The sequence below is a fragment of the Physeter macrocephalus genome, chromosome 4 (assembly GCF_002837175.3).
Source record: "Physeter macrocephalus isolate SW-GA chromosome 4, ASM283717v5, whole genome shotgun sequence".
Taxonomy (NCBI): domain Eukaryota; kingdom Metazoa; phylum Chordata; class Mammalia; order Artiodactyla; family Physeteridae; genus Physeter; species Physeter macrocephalus.
The window spans coordinates 27,470,939-27,497,394 of NC_041217.1; the positions used below are offsets into that span (position 1 = coordinate 27,470,939).

General features: G+C 34.9%; 2 protein-coding genes across 2 annotated transcripts in view; both read left to right on the plus strand.

Moving 5' to 3' along the window:
• The window catches only part of LOC102988927 (tRNA-splicing endonuclease subunit Sen15), a 41,202-nt gene that overhangs the window by 7,306 nt on the left and 7,440 nt on the right, over nucleotides 1-26,456 (plus strand). The gene's annotated exons all lie outside the window — the stretch shown is intronic.
• TSEN15 (tRNA splicing endonuclease subunit 15) lies at nucleotides 68-2,688 on the plus strand. The gene is made up of 3 exons (XM_028488434.2): nucleotides 68-508; nucleotides 790-925; nucleotides 2,559-2,688. Exons 1-3 carry the CDS (start codon nucleotides 436-438, stop codon nucleotides 2,626-2,628), a joined length of 279 nt encoding a protein of 92 aa, XP_028344235.1. The 5' UTR covers nucleotides 68-435; the 3' UTR covers nucleotides 2,629-2,688.

A 26,456-nucleotide genomic window follows, 5' to 3' on the forward strand; every position in this document is an offset into this window, starting at 1 on the left:
GCTTATTCCCACCTTTGTGTGATTACTCACACTGTTACTCTACCTCCTCTATTTATTCAAATCATACACAACAAGTCCTTCAGGGCCCAATTTGCATCCCACCTCTGCCAGGAAACATTCACCAACCAAGCCACCTGAGTGGAGCTCCTTTGACCTGTTGTGTCATGTTTTTTTATTCCACTTACTTGGTTTTTAGTCACTTACTGTCATGTAGTTTTATTTACCTACAATTGCAGGTGTGTGTGTGTTTACCCTAACAATCCATACGTTTTTTAGAGATAGGGATCAGGGCTTAATTGCCATGTAACTCCCACTATACCTATAAGAGAGTCTTATATATTATCTATTTAATGAATAGTTGTTGTTTGAAAGAAAATATTAAGAGATTCTTCCTTCTCTATTTGACAATTACATTTTGATTTTCAGTATTTAGAAATGATGGAATTAGATATAGGAGATGCCACCCAAGTTTATATAGCATTCTTGGTTTACCTGGACCTCATGGAGAGTAAGTATTTGTTTTATTATTGTTTTGTTATTAGGGCGGTGGTGGGGGGATAAGGAGTTGGGTTGGCATATAGCGTTTATGCATTTGCTATTAATTTTGTCACTGTTGTGATTACTTTATTCCTTTACATTGGGAATTACTGGGTAACAGAAAATACTAGAATGATAAGGAGACATAGCTTTATAAGTGATGTTTGCTCAGCTGAGTATTAGGTAGGTGTTTGGAATTTTTATCTTTTATTTTTGATAAACATTAGTGTCCATTCAATGATGCACTTTCAGGTAAAAGTTGGCATGAAGTAAACTGTGTGGGATTACCAGACCTCCAGCTCATCTGCCTTCTTGGTACTGAGATAGAAGGAGAAGGGTTACAGACTGTGGTACCTACACCCGTCAGTGCTTCCCTCAGCCATAACAGGTGGGCAGGTGATTTTGATCTTTGTTTAACAGGTTAGTCCCTTTCCTGAATAAAGCACTAGGAATCATTAAATTAGAGGTAGTAATATATATATATATATATATATATATATATATATATATATATAGTATTTGTATACATTTTGTAAAATTTTATCTTCCACTTTTTTAGTTAACTCCAGGTCACAGCAATGTACACTTACATACAGATACAAACAGAGCATTTGTCATTTACACTTTTCCTTTGAAAATAAAATATCTTAATATTCTGTCTAATATTGATATATCATAGATGCTTCAACAAGTTGGTTTTAATTAATGACAGAGATTCTGTAGAGACAGACATTGGAAAGTTTTGAAACAAGGAATGTGGTTAAAAACAATCTTGATTTTTCCCTCTCACAATGTTTCTGCCACATATTGTTAACATTTTCAGATAATCTGCTTTCGATGACTGTAAAAATTTGGAGGTTTTGTTCCTTTCCTCTCAAAGCATTTGTAGAGGTAGTAATATATTATAAAAGGAATTTGGGGTACAGGGATCATTGCTTTACTCTTGGTTATTTGAGGAATAAGTTAAATATGAGTATTTAACAAGTATTCATTTACTGTAAAGTATTACGGTGTTTTTCATGTTCATTGGGAATTGTTTCATTTTAGATCTTTTTAGCTTTATAAAAAGGCATGTAATCGTTTGAGGCTCACTTTATGTACTTAATGTCATACTGCTAACATTGATCTATTGTGTATTTTGGAGGTGGGAGGCTGCCATATAGCATTCCATCGTGTGATTGTACCACAGTTTTCACACCTACTCTCTTGATGATGGAGTGTTGCTAATGTTCAACTTCAGGGGGTAATTTCAAACTGTTTTCCAAAGTGGTTGCCTCAATTTACTTTCCCCTGCAATGTAAGCAAGATCTTTGGAAGCTGTGTGGTCTCTTACATTTAGTATTCTCAGACTTTTACATTTTTATCAGTTGAATGGCTTATCTCATTGTGGTCTTAATTTGCAGTTCTCTGATATTGAACATTTATTTATATATTTAATATTTCCTCTCTTGAGAAATGTATTTTCATATCCTTTGCCTACTGGATTGCTTATAGTTTTCTCATTGACTTCTAGGAGTTCTTTATATATTCTTGATAATAATCCTTTTGGTTGTGTTTCTGAGCTTTAAAATCTGTCTTTCAGGTATCTTTTGATGAATACAGTTCTTAATTTGAATATAATCCTATTTATCCATTTTTAATAATCATTATCTTTGTATCTAATTTAAGAACGATTTCCTGTCTAAAGGTCTAAAAGAAGTTCACCTATATTTTCCTAAGAGTTTTAAAGTTTGCTTTGTTTAATGGTATGAGAGGAAGGCTAGGAACCCTATTTTCATTTGGATAACCATTTTTCTCCACCTCCGTTTACAGAATATTCCCTCCTTTCCTTATTGTCTGACATATCATCTCTGTCATTTTCCAAAGCTCCCTTTATGCATTGATTTGTTTCTGGGCTCTCTTTATATTCCATTAGTCAATATATTTACCTTTGTGCCAATACCACATTTTCCTAATTGGTAGCTTCATAAGAAGTCCTGGTATCTGGTTAACAAGTCTCCCTTTTTGCTTTTCTTCTTTAGAAGCTGTGGCAGGCAGCCTCTAAGATGGCTTCTTATAATCCGGCCTTCTGATGGTCACACTCTTGTGTAATTCCCTTCCATGGAGTGTGGTCTGGAGTTAGTGACTTGCTTTCAATAAATAAAATTTGGCAAAAATGATGGGATGTTACTTCTAATATTAGATTATAAAACACTATGGCTATTTGGGGTCTTTTGTGTTTCCATACAAATTTGAAAATTTTTTGTTCTAGTTCTGTGAAAAATGCCATTGGTAATTTGATAAGGATTGCACTGAATCTGTAGATTGCCTTGGGTAGTATCATTTTAACAATATCAATTCTTCCAATCCAAGAACACAGTATATCATTCCTTCTGTTTGTGTCATCTTCGAATTCTTCCATCAGCATCTTACAGTTTTCAGAATACAGGTCCTCCTGACTTCAGACTATACTACAAAGCTACAGTAATCAAAACAGTATGGTAGTGGCACAAAAACAGCTACATAGATCAATGCAACAGGATAGAAAGCCCAGAAATAAACCTACACACTTATGGTCAATTAATCTACCACAAAGGAGGCAAGAATATACAATGGAGAAAAGACAGCCTCTTCAATAAGCAGTGCTGGGGAAACTGGACAGCTATGTATAAAAGAATGAAATTAGAACATTCTCTAATACCATATACAACAATAAACTCAAAATGGCTGACTTCAGACTATACTACAAAGCTACAGTAATCAAAACAGTATGGTAGTGGCACAAAAACAGCTACATAGATCAGTGCAACAGGATAGAAAGCCCAGAAATAAATCTACACACTTATGATCAATTAATCTACCACAAAGGAGGCAAGAATATACAATGGAGAAAAGACAGCCTCTTCAATAAGCAGTGCTGGGGAAACTGGACAGCTATGTATAAAAGAATGAAATTAGAACATTCTCTAATACCATATACAACAATAAACTCAAAATGGATTAAAGACCTAAATGTGAGCCTGGATACTATAAAACTCCTAGAGGAAAACATAGGCAGGACACTCTTTGACATAAATCTCAGCATTCTTTTCTTTGATCCATCTCATAGAGTAATGGAAACAAAAGCAAAAATAAGCAAATGTGACCTAATTAAACTTACAAGCTTTTGCACAGCAAAGGAAACCATAAACAAAACAAAAAGAAAACTTATGAAATTGGAGAAAATATCTGCAAACATTGCGACCAACAAGGGCTTAATTCCCATAATATACAAACAGCTCATACAGCTCAATATCCAAAAAACATACAACCCAATCAAAAAATGGGCAGAAGATCTAAATAGATATTTCTCCAAAGAAGACATACAGATGGCCAATAGACACATGAAAACCTAATTAAACTTACAAGCTTTTGCACAGCAAAGGAAACCATAAACAAAACAAAAAGAAAACTTATGAAATGGGAGAAAATATCTGCAAACATTGCGACCAACAAGGGCTTAATTCCCAAAATATACAAACAGTCAAAATAGCCATCATCAAAAAGCCTACAAATAATAAATGCTAGAGAGGTTGCGGAGAAAAGAGAACCCTCCTACACTGTTGGTGGGAATGTAAATTGGTGCAGCCATTATGGAGAACAGTATGGAGGTTCCTTAAAAAACTAAAAATAGACTTGCCATGATACAGCAATTGCACTCCTGGGTATATATCCAGAGAAAACTCTAATTCTGAAAGATAATGCACCCCAGTGTTCATAGCAGCACTATTTACAGTACCCAAGACATGGAAGCAACTTAAATGTTCATTGACAGATGAATGGATAAAGAAGATGTGGTATATGTGTGTGTGTGTGTGTGTGTGTGTGTGTGTGTGTGTGTGTGTGTGTGTGTATAATGGAATGTTACTCAGCCATAAAAAAGAATGAAAAAAATGAAAAAAGAATGAAATAATGCCATTTGCAGCAATATGGATGGACCTGCAGATTATCCTATTAAGTGAAGTAAGTCAGATAGAGATAGACAAATATCATATGATATCACTTATATGTGGAATCTAAAAAAATGATACAAATAAACTTATTTACTAAACAAATAGACTCACAGACATAGAAAACAAACTTACGGTTACCAAAGGGGAAAGAGGGGAGGGACAAGTTTGGAATTTGGGATTAACAGGTACACACTACTATATATAAAATGAACAACAGGACCTACCGTATAGCACAGGACACTATATTTAATATCTTGTAATAACCTATAATGGAAAAGAATCTGAAAAATAATATATATGTACACACACATATATATATATTTTTTCAGGTATACAGCAAAGTGATTCATATATATATATAGTAAACAACTAAACTTCGATAAAAAAAAAAAAAAAGACTATGGTTTCTGTCAGGCACTCTCTCTGACTTACTTGTTCTGAGGGAAGCCAGCTGCTCTGTGAACTGTCCTGGAGAAAGTGTGAACATAGAGGAGTAAAGGTAATTACTGATGGAGCAAGATTCTTGAGAGGTGGGGAGTGGTGGATTCAAGAGACTAGTTGAAGAGATTAATATTGAGCTAGAGGAGGAACACCTGAACCTCCGAGGCTGTGGGGCAGGTAGAAAGGACAGAGGAAGACTTAGGTGTATCTGAGTGGGTTTACATGCAGAGAAGAGGACAGAGCACTGTAAATTCTAACATGAAGCACTTTGATAAACACCTATTCCTTTCTTAATTCTCTATGATAAATGCATATTGATTTAATAGAAAGACCACCGGACCAAAGCCACAAGACTTAGGTTCTGGTCTTGACACTGACACAACATTTTCTTTGATGATTGGAGACACACCTAATTTTTCTGAGTTTCACTTTCTTTGTCTTTTATGGAGGGATATAGATTATCAGTAGATAACATGTAAGATCCCTTCCAAATCAAAGCTACCATAATTGGTTATTTTCATTGTGTGTATTGCATAAAATTATATTAAATTAATTTTTAGATTTCTATTAAATATTTTTTGTATGTGTGATTTGTTATGAGAATTGTTTTTTGATATATCAGGCTATTTATACCCTTCTTTGAGAGGCTCCTTACTCTGAGATTTTTCTGTGTGTTTGAAAATCAACACACAACAATTTTGCTAGCATTATTTCCAATAATGCTTCTTCTGTCGAAAAGACTTAATAATTCACTCCTTAAATCTCTCCCTTTGTGTCTTTTAATTACTCTAACAAATATCGTCCTAGCTAGTATTATTAATATATTATTTGTTTGGAGAAGGAACTACCATTTAGAGTTTACCTTAATTTAATCCTAAAAAATAAAATCAATAGCCTGTTTGAATCAAATCATTTCATAAGTCTAGAATAAATTTGTGTCCTATTAATTTCTAGTTTTTCCCAACTGGTGATTATTGCTTTTCTAGCTTTTTAAGTTTGTTTTCTTCTTTAAATAGAATTAGTTGGAAGGTTAACTTAGTAATCCATTTTTATACTCTTGCATTTAATAACTCAGAGGGCTTAAGTCTGTGTGTTTTGTTTTTATATAAATGTTCATAATTATATTATGTAGTGGAATAATAATACACAAAATAGCACAAATGAGGCCCAATACACATTAGATTTATTATGCCTTTTATGGCATAAAATTTTCTCAACTCAAAGTATGCAGATAACCTTTTAACAAAGATTTGTGTGTGTATGTTTGATTTCATTCCTCAGTTTTTAACAGGAGTGATATCTTTAGGTGGTAGGCAAACTTTTATCTATTTTTACTTCTATGTGTACTTTGTATATAAAATGTTACATATCTAACAGAGATGCTGCAATTTCAGACGTTTGTGGTTAACGTAGGAATTTTCCTTCATTAGTAACACAAAGAAAATTATTGACTTTGAAGCTTTGGCAGCCTTGTATAGGGAAGAAATTCATTAAGCCAAGTCCTAAAAGTGTTTGGGTAGGAATTTATGAAGGTAGCTCACCTTAAAAAAATACTTTTTTTTAAAATTTAAGAGAACAAACAGCTCTTACTTTATCTGATAATAAATCATCTACAAAAATAAATAACTCTGTGTTCACTTTTAAACATCATTACTGTCAGATAATATTGCTTGGACTTTTTAGTTTAGCAAATATTTATAGACAATTATGTGTCAGGAAGTGATCTAAGTGCTAGGAATACTGTGTTGATCAAGACAGCCTCTTTCTTTTTTTGAGGTATAATTGACGGGCAACATTATATTAGTTTCAGGTATAAAACATGATGATTTGATATTCGCATGTATTGGGAAATGATCACCACAATGAGTCTAGTTAACATTCATCACCATACATAGTAACAGAATTATTTTCTTATGACGAGAACTCTTAAGATCTACTTTCTTAGCCACTTTCAAATATGCAATACAGTGTTATTAACTGTAGTCACTATGCTGTAAACTACATTCCCATGACTTAAGTATTTTATAACTGGAAGTTTATACCTTTTAACTCTTTTCACCCACTGCCTCTGGCACCCACCGTTCTGTTCTCTGTATTTATGAATTTATTGTGTGTGTGATTCCACATATGCATGTGATCATATGGTATTTAAGACATTCTCTTGAAAGTAATGTTCTAGCACTAAATGTTGGCTGGAAAATAAATTTTATTTCATTTTTTGGTAATTGTTAGATGAGATCTGGTAAAAACAGAATTGTCCTTTGTTCAGAGATTTAATTAACTGTAATTTGGGACCACCTCCACTTATTTTATTGTTAGGTAATTGAATAACAAGGGTAGTGGAGTACTGATAAGTACTTTACACAAGGTTGTGTCAGGACCCAAAAGAAGGACAGAAAAAGCCTCCTGAAAGTTTTAAGACATCATGTTTTAGTAGGACAAGTGCAAGTAGTTAAATGTGCCTGCCTGCCTAGCATGGAATCTAGTTCAGAGTAGGTGATTCATGGCATTGATTAAGGCCGCTAATGAACAAATGAATGTATAGAACTCATGAGAAGAGAAGGGAAGGATGGGAAATGAGGCGAGAAGAGTTACGTACATCATGAAGGCCATCACTGTTTTCACTTTTTTGCTGTTACAAATTGTACTGTAATGAATAGCCTTGTAAATATATCCTTGTTCTCATGTATGAGCGTTTCTCTAATGTAGAAACCTAGAGGTGAAATGGCTGGGACATATAGCATTTATACCTTCATCTTTACTGGTTATTACTAACTTGCTCTCCAGAAGGTTGTCAGTTTATGGTCCCACTGACAATATATAAGTTTCCATAGACTAGGAGAAGAGATTTACTGACATATAGCTGACAAAGATTAATTCAGAATATGTAAATAACTTCTGTGCCTCAAGGAAAAAAACAACCCAAATGAAAAACATGGGCAAAGAATATGAATGAACAGGCAGTTCATAGAAGAGGAACTCAAATGCTCAAATCTATTTGTAATCAGGGAAATACAAATATAAGACGTGCTTGTTCATGTTTATCTTGATGATGCAGAAGCTTTTCGGACAGTTTATGTTGTTATTGTTTGACAAAAAGAAGGTATGGGGGGATCTTTGAACAGGGCTACAGCTAGCTCATAACATGCCTTGGAGCGAATTGGAACAAGGGACTCCCTCTGGACATGTAGAAAAAGTCTCTTCACCAGGATTCAAGGTTTGGCAAGCACCATAAATCAGATTTCAGACGCACTTGTACCTGGCATCCTTGTGCAAGGCACAGTCTGTACGATATACATGATTCCCTACCCCTGAAGCATGTCTGTTGAGTCCTAGGTTTCCAGAAGGAACTCTAAAAATTACTGGTACATGGATGGTGTTATTGAAGGGCTTTAAGCAGGGGAGTGATGCTGTAGGTTATTCCATGTGGTTATAAGAGTATTTTGCATTTGTAGAGAAGTTACAGAATTTCAAAGTACCTTCACATATATACTCTTGTTTCATCAGCTCTAAAATCCTTAGTGGTATATAGGGTACTTGTTTTATCCTAATTTCACATATAAAAAGCTTAGATTAAAAATGTGGTTTTATTTATGCTCTACTGTTTCCAAAAGATAATAAAGGATTAAATGAGTTGCGCCAAGATCGCATAGTAGATAACAAAGTCTCATAGCTATAGTTCTTCTTACTTTGTTGGTGCTTTTAAAATCTTTTACTGTAGAATAAAACCAGATACAGAAAACTACATAATATAAATGCATAGATTGAGTTACAAGGCAAACATTTTGAACACTTGTAACCCACCAAGTCAAGAAATAAAACTTTTCTAGCCATCCCAGAACCCCTTCAGTGTGCCCTGTCCTAAGCATTATCTTTTCCTTTACCGTTATTCTTACTTTTATAATAATAACTTTTATTTTGGCTATATTGTTTTATGGTGTACTCATGGTACATTTCAACGTTTCCCTGTCCTCTGTAATTTCTGAAAATTGGCAACTGGAACCAGGGCTTTGATTATATCATATTAATAAGACTGTAGCTGGTGGTCTGTTCTTTGTCAGGAGGCATGTAATGTCCTTTTACTTTTTATATACATTTTAAAATCGACTTAATTTCTACAAATAAAGCACTTCTTTATTTACATCTCAAATTTTTCCCATTAAAAAATGTTTTTGGTTATATCCTGTAAATCTCTGTTGATCTGCAGTAGAGTCCAGCAAACTCTTTCCATGAAGCTCTAGATAGTAAATATTTGGGGATTTGCAGGCCATTTGGGCTCTGTTGCAGCTCCTTAGCTCTGCCATGTTATGGTGAAAGCAGCCCTAGACAATACATAAACAAATGGTGTGGGTTTTATAACTTTATTTACAAGAACAGAGGGCAGTCCAGATTTGGCCCATAGACCATTGGTTTACCAACTCCTGATCTGTGGGTTTTGCCTCTATCCTTCTCTTTTCCTTACAATTTTTCTGTTAAAGAACCTGGGCTGTTCGACATGCATACTCTCCCATAATCTGGGTTTGTCAGTTACTCACGGTGCATTTCAACATGTCTCCCTGTCCTCTGTATTTTCTGCAAATTGACAGCTGGAACCAGCAGCTTGATTAGAGGCAACTGGATCATGTTAGTAAGACTATAGCTGGTAGTCTGTTCTTTCATCAGGCAACATGTAATGTCTGGTTTCCTCTCTGTGTGATCTTAGTAGCACTGATGCTTAATGCCTAGCTTTGACTGGTGGTTTTAACCTTTGTTGTCGTTGTTCTGACCTATGATTCTAGTCCACTTCCCTTGAACTGCAGCACAGATACAGTAGAGCTTTGGTTCATATATTGTTCCCAGGACCTCTTAGTGCTGACTTCCCCCTTTGACTTTCACTCAAGAAAGCACAGTAGAATGGGCATAGGTGAGAATGGTGATATATTATGGGGAATATTAATTTTATATTAAAATATGACCTGCCAACCTTGATGCTTTGTTGTTAGAAACAAATTACTTTCTACACACTGCACAACCAACCTGAGCAAACCAGCTGTAAATCACTATCCTAGACTGTGTTGCTTAGCAGCTTGATTATAGTGCTTTTTTTTTTTAATGCTCTGTATTCCTCAAAAACTTTAAATGACATTTTTATTACTAGGGAATCTGGGTAGTATAAAAAGCCTGAGAGCCAGAGGAGTTGGCAGTTGCTGCGGATGGAACTTCATGTTATTTACAAAGGGCATGTTACACATTAAGGCATGATAGCTGTCTTCTTTATTGAAGTCCCAAGTTTTGGAGCCTGTTGTTTGTAATACTGGACCACACTCTATCATTTACATAGTTAACTACAACTTAGTTATAAAATATTTCCCCAGTGATAACAATAAATAATCTCACTGTAGCTCTTAAAACTACAGAAGTAGCTATCTTGCTGCTTGACTGCTGAGTGGCAGAGTGGCATATATATTTGCAAGGCTTATGCTTTCCATTATTTATTTTATGGTGTATATGTATTTGGTGACTCCTTAAAAGGTAACAAATCTAGACAACATTTAATATTATATCTGCGTCAATTTCTAAGAATGCCCAAACAGTTTTTGTATCCATTTCCTATTTATTTTCCCAGGCTTTGGACCTAGTGATTTTATGTACATAGTTTCTGGCAAGAGTACAGACAGATTCCATTACAGAGCAAATGTGTATTTGAATAGCAGTGAGTGAATGCATTACTTTGAGCAAAAGTACAGTTTATGATTGGTGTTTTCTGTAAAGCAGTTATGCATAATATTTGCTCATAGTTAAAACACTTTGGTGTACTTTTCAAGTCTCAGAAGGTCTTATGTATACTGGTCCCTTGTGAAAATATTGATTTAATACTACTTGCTGATCTCCAGTGGCAGAATAGAATTGGTAAAATGCGTATATCTGATACCTAGTGGGAAAATTATGTTGATGGAGTATGAAGTTGTTTGTGTTTCTTGAAGGGAAAGACACAGCTCCTTTTTCTCTCATCTAAAAATACTTCCTAAAGCTAATGTAAAATAATCTTTAGCTTACATTTTAAAATAGTAAGTTATGTATTCGGATGGCATACGGAAAGTACTCTAGATTGTTTCTTACTAAAGTGAATCTAAGAATCCATGTAGCAGGTTTGGTCAGTGACCGTAGAGGTATGACTACAGTTTCCCCAGACTTCGTGATGATATAAAATCATAGTAATAAATTCACAGAGGTCAGAGATCTGATGAATTTAAAAATGAGACAACCAGAGGAATGCTAATGAAAGACAAGGGACTTTTTCGGAGCTAAGGAAGCAAATGAAGTCAAATTTATGTTCACATGGCTTAATTAGCTTCTCTTTGGACCATCCTGCCATTGATATTTGTTGAGTGTCCCTAAATGTGTGAAGTATATTACAACAAAGTTAGGATAATAGTTTTACAGGCTTCTGTAATTATTAGTATTATAGGTAGTTATAAATGGGAAGATATCTTAAGAAACTGATACAAGGACCCATACCAAATTGTGAGGAAAAAAAATGTTTCTCTGTTTTTTAGTTATCAGTTTTGGGATTTTTTTGTTTGTTTGTTTTCTGATAGAACTTATGTTGTCTTCCAATTTCAATGTCAATTTAGTTTCTTCGGTAAAATATGAGAGATGTGCTGAAAACTGAAACCCCAGTTGCCATATTTTAAGCTTATCTGCTTTTATACATAAGTTTACCAAAAAAAAGCTGAGCAAAGTGTCTTCTACAATCATGAGATTCAGGGACAGTTAAGATACTGTTTTTTGAAATGCTCTATAAATCTCCTTTGTTACAAAGGACCATAGTTCCTTGCTTAGTAATACCAATGAATCATTCATCCTTTTAAACCCAACCAAATTATAAATGGCTGTCTTCTCTCAGTGCCAGAGAAGGATAGTGGATAGTTTATGTGAAGATGGAGCCTGTCCAATGACCATTTAATCCCCCCCCACTTCCACAAATTTGTGGCATTTCTTTTGATGTGTGGTGATTGATAACCTCTCTAAAAGAGGTACCTTCAGCCAGTTTATCTGAGCGGCAATTTTTCCAAATATTCTCTTTCTTAGCATCTTCCAGTCTGAATATTACTCTAGAAATTTAGAAAAAAGCCTTCAACATTCCATATACCAAATTGGTCATCCGCTAGTTCAGCAGCCATAAGGCTAAAAGTCTAAGAACTTTTGTCATTTGGTTTGATCAGAACTCTTTTGGCAAGATTCTTGTACAATTTATGCTTTAAGAGAAGTGAAGACAATTCATTCAGAGCCAAAGTTAGGATTTCTAGCCTGTGATTTTTTAAATCTGATGCTTAGCTTATTAAGCCATATTAACCTGTTTCTTACAGCATTGTTGTCAATGTTTTCAGTGTTTCAAAAGAATACATTCTTCCTTCTTCCTACATTGAATCAAATGAATTGCAGTTCTTTTTTCTTTGTTGGAATTAATGTTGCTTTTAAATACAGTTTTTAAAGACTGTAAATAGTAATTTTTCTTTTCTTAAAGGTCATGATTCTTTTTAAAATATTTTATTAGCTGTTTATGTGTTATCACAGCAGTAACCCAGGTAATAAAATAGACCCACTGTTTATTTTTAAATTCGTTGTACCAGTGTTTTTATGGGGAGAAGGAAAAGAAGCCATATTTTAAAGCACTGAGACGCGTAGGAAAAATTAAAATTTTATTTATTGTTCTTATACTAAAATAATATAACTTTCAGTAAAAATACTATGAATGTATATAATTAAACTTTTTCTTTAAGCATTAAATGTAATGAATATAAATGAATATTAATATAATTATAGACTATCTAGAGTCAAAGAAGCATGTTTTGTTTTGGGGGGAAAGGATAAAAAAGTAAATTGCATATTACTCCAGCATTTTCTAGTTTGCTTATTCATTTACTAGGCGTCTGTTGTATGCTGGACTCAAGGGATCCAAAACATCACAAGATGCTCACAGTCTTTAACTGAGACGGACAGACATTTACAGCCATCGTGATGAATGTAATGAGAGACGTGTACGAGGCACTGAGGAGGACTGCAGAGGGAAGAGATAGAACGTTGGCTGGTGGTACAGGAGGTGCGGGAGGCTGCGAAAGCTTCCTGCAGGATGAGCTGTTTGAAATATGTGTAGGCATTCCATGTGGAATGGAGTTGGGAATGGATGTTCCTAACAGAAGTAATAACATGAGCAAGGTATTGAGGTCTGAGAGAGCATGGAAACTGCAAATGGTTCCTTAAAACAGGATATTAGTAATGGCAGAGGGAAGGCGTGCCTGCAACTGGTGAGAAAGCCCTGGATTAGGGGTGTGTGTGTGTGTGTGTGTGTGTGTGTGTGTGTGTGTGTGTGTGTGTGTGTTGATGTAAGAGAGATGGGAATGGGAGAAGGAGGAGGGAGGGAAGGAAGGAGAGACAGAGATAGAAAATATGGAAAAAGTACCCCTTCTCCTGGTAAGCAATAGATCAGGAGAGGCTGAAGGGGTTAGGGAATTCAAAGATAAGAGAAAGCTAAATCAAGTGTTTTGCCACTTTGGGAGATGCTGGTATATCCTGAAAAAAAAAAGGTAGGAAAATTATTTGAATCAGAGTATTAGGAATTGTAATGCGTGTTTCCATTTTCTCTAAAGATACCAATTAAAATATACAAATCTGCGAGGATGTAGGAAATGACCAGCGGTTAGTGCAAAAGCAAATTTTAGGGATTTGAGGAGATTAAGTAACTCTCTCCATCTCTTGCTATTTCACAAGCTTCCTTTGTTGAACCTTTTCAAGTGGCTGGCCTCAAAAGGTTAAAATGTTCTAGGGCTTAGGCCTCTGAACTTTTCTCTTCTTAGGTAGCTTCATCTGGTTCCATGGTTTTAAATATCATCAATATACTGATGACTTCCAAATTTATGTCTCTTCCTCTGCCTCTTCTATGAATCTAAGACTCATATTTAACTGTCTACTTGACATCTCCACTGAGATCTAAATGGCATCTCAAATTGCCATGTCCAAAAAGAACTCTTTCTGTTTTGTAAATAAGTTCATTTGTACCATTTTTTTTTTAGATTCTGCATGTAAGCCATATCATATGATATTTGTCTTTTTCTGTATGACTTACTTCACTCAGTATGACAATCTCTAGGTCCATCCATGTTGCTGCAAATGGCATTATTTCATTATTTTTAATGGCTGAGTAATATTCCACTGTATATATGTACCACATCTTCTTCATCTATTCACCTGTCCATGGACATTTAGGTTGCTTCCATGTCCTGGCTATTGTAAACAGTGCTGCAATGAACATTGGGGTGCATGTATCCTTTCAGACCATCTTTTTCTCCGGATATATGCCCAGTAGTGGGATTGCAGGATCATATGGTACCTCTGTTTTTATTTTTTTAAGAAACTTCCATACTGTTCTCCACAGTGGCTGTACCAATTTACATTCCCACCAACAGTGTCAGAGGATTCCCTTCTCTCCACACCTTCTCCAGCAGTTATTGTTTGTAGATTTTTTGTTGATGGCCATTCTGACTGGTGTGAGGTGATATCTCATTGTAGTTTTGATTTGCATTTGTCTAATAATTAGTGATGTTGAACATCTTTTCATGTGCCTCTTGGACATCTGTATGTCTTCTTTGGAGAAATGTCTATTTAGGTCTTCTGCCCATTTTTTGATTGGGTTGTTTGTTTTTATGATATTAAGCCACATGAGCTGTTTGTAAATTTTGGAGACTAATCCCTTGTCAGTCGCATCGTTTGCAAAAATTTTCTCCCATTCTGTGGGTTATCTTTTCGTTTTGTTTATGGTTTCCTTTGCTGTGCAAAAACTTTTGAGTTTAGAAGATGAACTGATGGTTACCGGGGGGGGATGGGTCGGGGGGGAGCAATAATTAGGGAGTTTGGGATTGACATGTACACACTGCTATATTTAAAATGGATAACCCACAAGGACCTACTGTATAGCGCAGGGAACTCTGCTCAATATTTTTCTTGTTTTTAAAAATTTTTTGTTTTATATTGGAGTATAGTTGATTAACAGTGTTGTGTTAGTTTCAGGTGTACAGCAAAGTGATTCAGTTATACATATACATGTATCTATTCTTTTTCAAATTCTTTTCCCATTGAACTCTGCTCAATATTATATAACAATCTAAATGGGAAAAGAATTTGAAAAAGAATAGATACATGTATATGTATAACTGAATCACTTTGCTGTACACCTGAAACTAACACAACACTGTTAATCAACTATACTCCAATATAAAACAAAAAATTTTTAAAAACAAGAAAAATATTGAGCAGAGTTCCCTGCGCTATACAGTAGGTCCTTGTGGGTTATCCATTTTAAATATAGCAGTGTGTACATGTCAATCCCAAACTCCCTAATTATTGCTCCCCCCCGACCCATCCCCCCCCGGTAACCATCAGTTCATCTTCTAAACTCAAAAGTTTTTGCACAGCAAAGGAAACCATAAACAAAACGAAAAGATAACCCACAGAATGGGAGAAAATTTTTGCAAACGATGCGACTGACAAGGGATTAGTCTCCAAAATTTACAAACAGCTCATGTGGCTTAATATCATAAAAACAAACAACCCAATCAAAAAATGGGCAGAAGACCTAAATAGACATTTCTCCAAAGAAGACATACAGATGTCCAAGAGGCACATGAAAAGATGTTCAACATCACTAATTATTAGACAAATGCAAATCAAAACTACAATGAGATATCACCTCACACCAGTCAGAATCTGGTGGTTTTAACCTTTGTTGTCGTTGTTCTGACCTATGATTCTAGTCCACTTCCCTTGAACTGCAGCACAGATACAGTAGAGCTTTGGTTCATATATTGTTCCCAGGACCTCTTAGTGCTGACTTCCCCCTTTGACTTTCACTCAAGAAAGCACAGTAGAATGGGCATAGGTGAGAATGGTGATATATTATGGGGAATATTAATTTTATATTAAAATATGACCTGCCAACCTTGATGCTTTGTTGTTAGAAACAAATTACTTTCTACACACTGCACAACCAACCTGAGCAAACCAGCTGTAAATCACTATCCTAGACTGTGTTGCTTAGCAGCTTGATTATAGTGCTTTTTTTTTTTTAATGCTCTGTATTCCTCAAAAACTTTAAATGACATTTTTATTACTAGGGAATCTGGGTAGTATAAAAAGCCTGAGAGCCAGAGGAGTTGGCAGTTGCTGCGGATGGAACTTCATGTTATTTACAAAGGGCATGTTACACATTAAGGCATGATAGCTGTCTTCTTTATTGAAGTCCCAAGTTTTGGAGCCTGTTGTTTGTAATACTGGACCACACTCTATCATTTACATAGTTAACTACAACTTAGTTATAAAATATTTCCCCAGTGATAACAATAAATAATCTCACTGTAGCTCTTAAAACTACAGAAGTAGCTATCTTGCTGCTTGACTGCTGAGTGGCAGAGTGGCATATATATTTGCAAGGCTTATGCTTTCCATTATTTATTTTATGGTGTATATGTATTTGGTGACTCCTTAAAAGGTAACAAATCTAGACAACATTTAATATTATATCTGCGTCAATTTCTAAGAATGCCCAAACAGTTTTTGTATCCATTTCCTATTTATTTTCCCAGGCTTTGGACCTAGTGATTTTATGTACATAGTTTCTGGCAAGAGTACAGACAGATTCCATTACAGAGCAAATGTGTATTTGAATAGCAGTGAGTGAATGCATTACTTTGAGCAAAAGTACAGTTTATGATTGGTGTTTTCTGTAAAGCAGTTATGCATAATATTTGCTCATAGTTAAAACACTTTGGTGTACTTTTCAAGTCTCAGAAGGTCTTATGTATACTGGTCCCTTGTGAAAATATTGATTTAATACTACTTGCTGATCTCCAGTGGCAGAATAGAATTGGTAAAATGCGTATATCTGATACCTAGTGGGAAAATTATGTTGATGGAGTATGAAGTTGTTTGTGTTTCTTGAAGGGAAAGACACAGCTCCTTTTTCTCTCATCTAAAAATACTTCCTAAAGCTAATGTAAAATAATCTTTAGCTTACATTTTAAAATAGTAAGTTATGTATTCGGATGGCATACGGAAAGTACTCTAGATTGTTTCTTACTAAAGTGAATCTAAGAATCCATGTAGCAGGTTTGGTCAGTGACCGTAGAGGTATGACTACAGTTTCCCCAGACTTCGTGATGATATAAAATCATAGTAATAAATTCACAGAGGTCAGAGATCTGATGAATTTAAAAATGAGACAACCAGAGGAATGCTAATGAAAGACAAGGGACTTTTTCGGAGCTAAGGAAGCAAATGAAGTCAAATTTATGTTCACATGGCTTAATTAGCTTCTCTTTGGACCATCCTGCCATTGATATTTGTTGAGTGTCCCTAAATGTGTGAAGTATATTACAACAAAGTTAGGATAATAGTTTTACAGGCTTCTGTAATTATTAGTATTATAGGTAGTTATAAATGGGAAGATATCTTAAGAAACTGATACAAGGACCCATACCAAATTGTGAGGAAAAAAAATGTTTCTCTGTTTTTTAGTTATCAGTTTTGGGATTTTTTTGTTTGTTTGTTTTCTGATAGAACTTATGTTGTCTTCCAATTTCAATGTCAATTTAGTTTCTTCGGTAAAATATGAGAGATGTGCTGAAAACTGAAACCCCAGTTGCCATATTTTAAGCTTATCTGCTTTTATACATAAGTTTACCAAAAAAAAGCTGAGCAAAGTGTCTTCTACAATCATGAGATTCAGGGACAGTTAAGATACTGTTTTTTGAAATGCTCTATAAATCTCCTTTGTTACAAAGGACCATAGTTCCTTGCTTAGTAATACCAATGAATCATTCATCCTTTTAAACCCAACCAAATTATAAATGGCTGTCTTCTCTCAGTGCCAGAGAAGGATAGTGGATAGTTTATGTGAAGATGGAGCCTGTCCAATGACCATTTAATCCCCCCCCACTTCCACAAATTTGTGGCATTTCTTTTGATGTGTGGTGATTGATAACCTCTCTAAAAGAGGTACCTTCAGCCAGTTTATCTGAGCGGCAATTTTTCCAAATATTCTCTTTCTTAGCATCTTCCAGTCTGAATATTACTCTAGAAATTTAGAAAAAAGCCTTCAACATTCCATATACCAAATTGGTCATCCGCTAGTTCAGCAGCCATAAGGCTAAAAGTCTAAGAACTTTTGTCATTTGGTTTGATCAGAACTCTTTTGGCAAGATTCTTGTACAATTTATGCTTTAAGAGAAGTGAAGACAATTCATTCAGAGCCAAAGTTAGGATTTCTAGCCTGTGATTTTTTAAATCTGATGCTTAGCTTATTAAGCCATATTAACCTGTTTCTTACAGCATTGTTGTCAATGTTTTCAGTGTTTCAAAAGAATACATTCTTCCTTCTTCCTACATTGAATCAAATGAATTGCAGTTCTTTTTTCTTTGTTGGAATTAATGTTGCTTTTAAATACAGTTTTTAAAGACTGTAAATAGTAATTTTTCTTTTCTTAAAGGTCATGATTCTTTTTAAAATATTTTATTAGCTGTTTATGTGTTATCACAGCAGTAACCCAGGTAATAAAATAGACCCACTGTTTATTTTTAAATTCGTTGTACCAGTGTTTTTATGGGGAGAAGGAAAAGAACCCATATTTTAAAGCACTGAGACGCGTAGGAAAAATTAAAATTTTATTTATTGTTCTTATACTAAAATAATATAACTTTCAGTAAAAATACTATGAATGTATATAATTAAACTTTTTCTTTAAGCATTAAATGTAATGAATATAAATGAATATTAATATAATTATAGACTATCTAGAGTCAAAGAAGCATGTTTTGTTTTGGGGGGAAAGGATAAAAAAGTAAATTGCATATTACTCCAGCATTTTCTAGTTTGCTTATTCATTTACTAGGCGTCTGTTGTATGCTGGACTCAAGGGATCCAAAACATCACAAGATGCTCACAGTCTTTAACTGAGACGGACAGACATTTACAGCCATCGTGATGAATGTAATGAGAGACGTGTACGAGGCACTGAGGAGGACTGCAGAGGGAAGAGATAGAACGTTGGCTGGTGGTACAGGAGGTGCGGGAGGCTGCGAAAGCTTCCTGCAGGACGAGCTGTTTGAAATATGTGTAGGCATTCCATGTGGAATGGAGTTGGGAATGGATGTTCCTAACAGAAGTAATAACATGAGCAAGGTATTGAGGTCTGAGAGAGCATGGAAACTGCAAATGGTTCCTTAAAACAGGATATTAGTAATGGCAGAGGGAAGGCGTGCCTGCAACTGGTGAGAAAGCCCTGGATTAGGGGTGTGTGTGTGTGTGTGTGTGTGTGTGTGTGTGTGTGTGTGTGTTGATGTAAGAGAGATGGGAATGGGAGAAGGAGGAGGGAGGGAAGGAAGGAGAGACAGAGATAGAAAATATGGAAAAAGTACCCCTTCTCCTGGTAAGCAATAGATCAGGAGAGGCTGAAGGGGTTAGGGAATTCAAAGATAAGAGAAAGCTAAATCAAGTGTTTTGCCACTTTGGGAGATGCTGGTATATCCTGAAAAAAAAAAGGTAGGAAAATTATTTGAATCAGAGTATTAGGAATTGTAATGCGTGTTTCCATTTTCTCTAAAGATACCAATTAAAATATACAAATCTGCGAGGATGTAGGAAATGACCAGCGGTTAGTGCAAAAGCAAATTTTAGGGATTTGAGGAGATTAAGTAACTCTCTCCATCTCTTGCTATTTCACAAGCTTCCTTTGTTGAACCTTTTCAAGTGGCTGGCCTCAAAAGGTTAAAATGTTCTAGGGCTTAGGCCTCTGAACTTTTCTCTTCTTAGGTAGCTTCATCTGGTTCCATGGTTTTAAATATCATCAATATACTGATGACTTCCAAATTTATGTCTCTTCCTCTGCCTCTTCTATGAATCTAAGACTCATATTTAACTGTCTACTTGACATCTCCACTGAGATCTAAATGGCATCTCAAATTGCCATGTCCAAAAAGAACTCTTTCTGTTTTGTAAATAAGTTCATTTGTACCATTTTTTTTTTAGATTCTGCATGTAAGCCATATCATATGATATTTGTCTTTTTCTGTATGACTTACTTCACTCAGTATGACAATCTCTAGGTCCATCCATGTTGCTGCAAATGGCATTATTTCATTATTTTTAATGGCTGAGTAATATTCCACTGTATATATGTACCACATCTTCTTCATCTATTCACCTGTCCATGGACATTTAGGTTGCTTCCCTGTCCTGGCTATTGTAAACAGTGCTGCAATGAACATTGGGGTGCATGTATCCTTTCAGACCATCTTTTTCTCCGGATATATGCCCAGTAGTGGGATTGCAGGATCATATGGTACCTCTGTTTTTATTTTTTTAAGAAACTTCCATACTGTTCTCCACAGTGGCTGTACCAATTTACATTCCCACCAACAGTGTCAGAGGATTCCCTTCTCTCCACACCTTCTCCAGCAGTTATTGTTTGTAGATTTTTTGTTGATGGCCATTCTGACTGGTGTGAGGTGATATCTCATTGTAGTTTTGATTTGCATTTGTCTAATAATTAGTGATGTTGAACATCTTTTCATGTGCCTCTTGGACATCTGTATGTCTTCTTTGGAGAAATGTCTATTTAGGTCTTCTGCCCATTTTTTGATTGGGTTGTTTGTTTTTATGATATTAAGCCACATGAGCTGTTTGTAAATTTTGGAGACTAATCCCTTGTCAGTCGCATCGTTTGCAAAAATTTTCTCCCATTCTGTGGGTTATCTTTTCGTTTTGTTTATGGTTTCCTTTGCTGTGCAAAAACTTTTGAGTTTAGAAGATGAACTGATGGTTACCGGGGGGGGATGGGTCGGGGGGGAGCAATAATTAGGGAGTTTGGGATTGACATGTGAACTCTGCTCAATATTATATAACAATCTAAATGGGAAAAGAATTTGAAAAAGAATAGATACATGTTAAAAAAAAAAAAAAGAATTCTGTATTTGTCCCCTAAACGGCTCCTACTTTCAGTAAATGGCAATTCTATTCATTCTGAGGCTCAAGCCAAAAACCTTGAAGATAGTTATCTCTCTCTATCTATCTATCTATACTTTATTTTTTAGAACAATTTTAGATTTACAGAAAAATTGAGCAGATAGTACAGAGGTTTTGCATATAAGCTTCAGTCCAGCACAGTGTTTATTAGTTGTTACTATTGTCTTGTCTTAGTATGGTACATTTGTTACAAATAATGAACCAATATAGATATATTATTGTTAAGTAAAGTCCATAGTTTACGTTAGGATTCACTCTTTTTATTGTACAATTCTATTGATTTTAACAAGTGCATAATGTCATGTATCCACCATTACACACAGAATAGATTTCCCGCCCTAAAAATCCCCTGTGCTCCATATATTCATCCCTTTGCCCCAACCCTGAACTGCTGGCAGCCACTGAACTTTTAACTTTCTCTGTAGTTTTGCGTTTTCCAGAATGGTATACTTGAAATCATACAGTATGTAGCCTTTTCAGATTGGCTTCTTTCACTTAGCAATATACATCCTCGCCACCATGGTACTGTTCGTTTTTTGAATTTTAGCTATTCTAATTCATGCATAGTAGTGTCTCTTTTTTTTTTTTTTTAATTTGCAATTTCCTAATGACCTATGCTGTTGAGAATTTTTTCATATGGTTATGTGCCATCTGTGTATCTTCTTTGATGAGGTATATGTTTGGATCCTTTGCCTATTTTTTATTTGGGCTGTTTGTTTTCTTTTTGTTGAATTTTGGATACAAGTCCTTTATCAGATATGTGTTTGGCAAATATTTCCTCCCAGTCTGTGGCTTCTCTTTTCATTCTTCTAATAGAGTCTTTTGGGGAAGAGAAGGTTTTAATTTTAATAGAGTACAACTTAATTATTTCTCTTACAGATCATGCTTTTGGTGTTGTATCTAAAGGCTCATCATCAAACCCAAAGTCATCTAGACTTTGTCCTATGTTGTCTTCTAAAAGTTTTATAATTTTGTGTTTTACATTTAGTTCTATGTTCCATTTTGAGTTTAATTTTTGTGAAAGATGTAAGATGTGTGTCTAGAGTCATTTTTTTGCATGTTAATGTCAGTTGTCCAGCACCATTTGTTGACAAGACAGTTTCGCCATTGAGTTGCTTTTGCTCCTTTGTCAAAGATCAGTTGACTATATTTATGTGGGTCAGTTCTGGGCCCTCTATTCTAATTCATTAACCTATTTGTCCATTCCTTCACCAATACCACATGGTCTTAATTACTGTAGCTTTATAGTAAGTCTTGAAGACAGGTAATGTCAGTCCTCTCACTTTGTTCTTTTCGGTATTGTGTTGGCTATTCTAGGTCTTTTGCCTTTTCATATAAACTTTAGAATCAATTTGTCAGTATCTACAAAATAACTTTCTAGGGTTTTGGTTGGGATTTTGCTTAATTTATACATCACAATGGGAAGAATTGTCATGTTAACAGTGTTGAGCCTTCCTCTCCAGGAATATGGACTATTTCTCCATTTATTTAGATCTCCTGTGATTTCTTTCATCAGAGTTTTATGGTTTTCCTTATACAGATGCTGTACATATTTTTGTTAGGTTTATACCTAAGTACTTCAATTTTTTGATGCTAATGTAAATGGTGTTATGTTTTTCATTTGAAATTCCAATTGTTCATTGCTGGTATGCAGGAAAACATTGACTCTCATATATTAACCTTGTTATGTTTCTTATTGGTTTTAGTCCACCCAGTTCTCAGACCTCCAAATTAATTTGTTAACAAATTCTGTCAGTTCTCCCTTAAAAGTATATCCAAAATCTGACCATTTCTCACCGCTTCTGCAATACTCTATCACTCTGGTGTAAGCTACTATCATCTCACCCTCTGTACTATCGCATCCTGAGAAGTGGGCTTCCTTTAATAACACTTACAGCATTTGTCACTACTCAATATACTATATATTGGTTATTTCTTTGTTTGTTTGTTTGTTTGTTTACTCTCTTCTTCCCCCACTTCCCCCATGGAAGCAGGAACTTTGTTCTATTCGTTGCTATTTCCCCTGTGCCTAGCCTGGTACCTGGTATTTGGGGTTAAATATGTATTTGTTGTATGAGTGAACTCACTCAGACTACTCAGTTCCTGCAACAGAGACTTGCTAAATAATATCTTAAAGAACATAAGGTTGCTACAAGCAACCTTCTAAGAGTTTCTAAAAAATTAGAATGTCTGCAAAATTCATCACTATTTCCCACACTTTACACTGTAACTCTAACTGGTATGCATCTGAGGAGAGAACAATCACAGATCTGGAGAGTCACTCTACCAATGCTATGAATAGTCTCCTTACCTTTTAGTTAAATTCGTTTTCATCCATATCTTCCCCTCCTCAACACGCCCACCCCCACTTCAACCCTTACTTTTCCTTAGTGCCTTGGAAAAAGGACTTGTATTAATGGTGCAGTAAAGGGTTAATAGAACTGAGTTCCTTCTTTAGAACATTTTTAAAGTTATGAAATCTAATTCTGAAATGCTACATATTTTTTGAAGGATACTCCATTATTATTTCCCTGTAATCAAAAATATTCCTCTCTCCAAAAGTATATTCTTTATTACAAATTCATTAAATGATCATTATTTTATATGAGCCCTGAAGTCTAACAACTAGTAAAACGATTTGTCATTTGGCTTCCCTGCATATCAGGATGTGTGTCCTCATACTACCTCTGTTGGAAATCTGTTTCTGGTGAAACCCCCAATTCTGGCAGCTTCTTTCAACTGACATAGCATTTTTTTCTTACCCTCAAAAAATAGCTTGCAGTTTATTTTAGAATGGCTTCCCACTGGGGTGAATAGCCACACAGGCACTTAATTGTTCAGTAAACGCCCCTGGGCTTTTAGCTGCCTTGATTTTTTACAAGGAAGGCATTGGCATGATTCCTAAGGAGGTGGTCTGTTATTCTTGAAACTTTCTTCAGGACTGAGCCTGTGGATGAATAAGGCACCGCGGGCACCAATTTAATTTTGCATTGTGTTTCAGAGTTGCATTATTGCGTGTCGTTTCAATATATCATAATGAGGCAGATCAGGGAGTTGATGTCTTTTATTGATGAAGCTACAGTGTGTATCAGTTTGGCTACATTGAAGAGGACAGGAGGAGATATTGCTTTCTGTGGATTGAAATTAATAATAATTTTAACCCATGATGCATTCTAGTTTGACAACATTGAGGTTAAAATTAATGTTGTCTTCAACTTTCTTGCCCTCTGTGCAAATCTCCAGAGATTACTTAGTCTCTATTGTAGGATTGTTACCAAAAAAATGAATGTTAAGGTTTATGGAAAGCATTTGAATAGCTTGGGAAAAGGGCAGTAGCCAAATAATGTTCCCTATGTGTTTGCCTCAGGCACATTCTCACGTTAGCTTTGTTAAACTTGGGAGCCACTCTGTTTTCAGTATGCTGAGCCCCTCTCTGAACAATTACGAGAAAGAAAAACCTGTTATAAACATCAAATTCTGTTACTTTCATCAACAACTATGATTATTACTGATTTATCTCTTTCTTCAGATGGGATTTTTTTCCCTTGAAGTATAATGAACTCAGAACCTGAAATTTTTATTATTAATACATAGGTTATGTTTTACATATGTGGATTACTATCACATATGAACCATAAAGGGTTTTATTATCTAAATTATTATTTTAGATTTGTGTGATGAAACATCTCTACAATATTTTTGCAAAGAACTGAGCTTTTAAAAAATATGCATTTAAGGAAACTTTGTTCTGTGGTTTCTAAATTAAGATTTCAAACTATAAGCTTGTTAGAGGTTAAGTGAGACTGTAGTATTTTAGTGATGCTTCAGTGTCCTCAGCATCTTTACAATCATGTGTGATTTTTAAAATAGAACTTTGGAACCTGTTGTTGTTATATTGAGATTGTGCAATCTGTTGACTTAAAGGCAAATTAAACATTTTTAGGAGTTTATTAGTATCCCATAAAGGAAACAAACAGGGCAGATCTCAAATGGGCAAAGATGATGGCATTACTTTAAACATATGTTAAAAATTGACTAGAAGAGATCCTGAACAAGAATCTTTTTAAGACTTCCCAAGTGTGCTTTGGGTAACAGAGGCAGATAAACTACTTTATTCTGTTATTACTGTGAAGATTCATTGGTAATTTTCCCCCACACGCTACCAAGTAGGATAAACAGAGCTCTGAGACAGGAACTTCCATTTCATTTTGACAGTGATTTCCCTCAACTCCGAAGACAATACCCCCTTTACAACTCTGAGCTAATTTTCAAATGTTAGCATTTCCCACCTGGGTGTTTTGAGTAAGTCTGAAAATGTTTTGCTATTTATATCAAAGAACTCTGGAAACAAATATGAATGAGATGGAAATTTCTATCCTAAATTTTAGTATATGGTCTAGAGTTCCCACACAGTTTACATTAGGAAAACAACCATGCACACGCACACACGTATGTATGTACATTTCTGATTTAAACCATGTCATATCTTGAGAAAAAGAAAATACATAAAAGTTGTCTTAATAGGTTTTATTTCCCTTTCCATCTGTGTCCCGTCTTGGTCATACTCTGCCAGTTAGGGATATTTAAAGAAACTTATTTTTAAGTTATGTGTATTACAGTGACTTCAGAGTGTTACTTTCCATCAGTGCTGTGTAATAAGGTTTCTGATTAATATTTATGGTTGCTTTATCTCTTTCTAAAGTAAACCTCTGATATGAACAGTAATCTAGCTAATTGTCATACAATTCAGCATAGGTGGAAATTATTTTTTAAGGGGAAGGTAGTGGTTACACTACCTTTGCAAGAATGCTAATCTGGTATAGATACTATATATAATAATACTGTATTCAGTGACTACTTGACAGTTTGCAAAGCCTTTTCATGTATGCCACCTCATTGTTTCTTAAAATAATCCTGTTTGTAGACATAAAGGTATACTATCTTCAGATTACAGCACCATTTGTTAAAAAGACTTTCTCCATCGAATTGCCTTTGTAGCTTTGTCAAAAATCAACTGATCACACTTATAGCATATTAAGAAGTAATACTTATGACAATATTAACACAAAGGATGGGGCTATATTGAAGCAAGGAAATGATATCAGAGACTAACTTGAAGAAATGAATAGTATCAGAAATATTAAATATGTAGGTTAATGTATTTTTTATCCTTTTTCCTCTTAACTTTTTAAAAAGACATAAGATTGTATAAAGCAATAATATAACGCTGTACTGAGTTTATAATATATAGGCATAATATATATGACAATAATAGCACAAAGGAGGAAGAAATGAATGAAAGTTATACTGGATTTTCTATATTTGTTTTAGAATTGAATTAGTATTAATCTGTGGTAAATTGTGATAAATTAAGATACTAATGTATTATAGTGATCTCTAGAACCACCACTAAGAAACTTGAAAAAGTACAGTTGACCTTTGAACAATGCAGG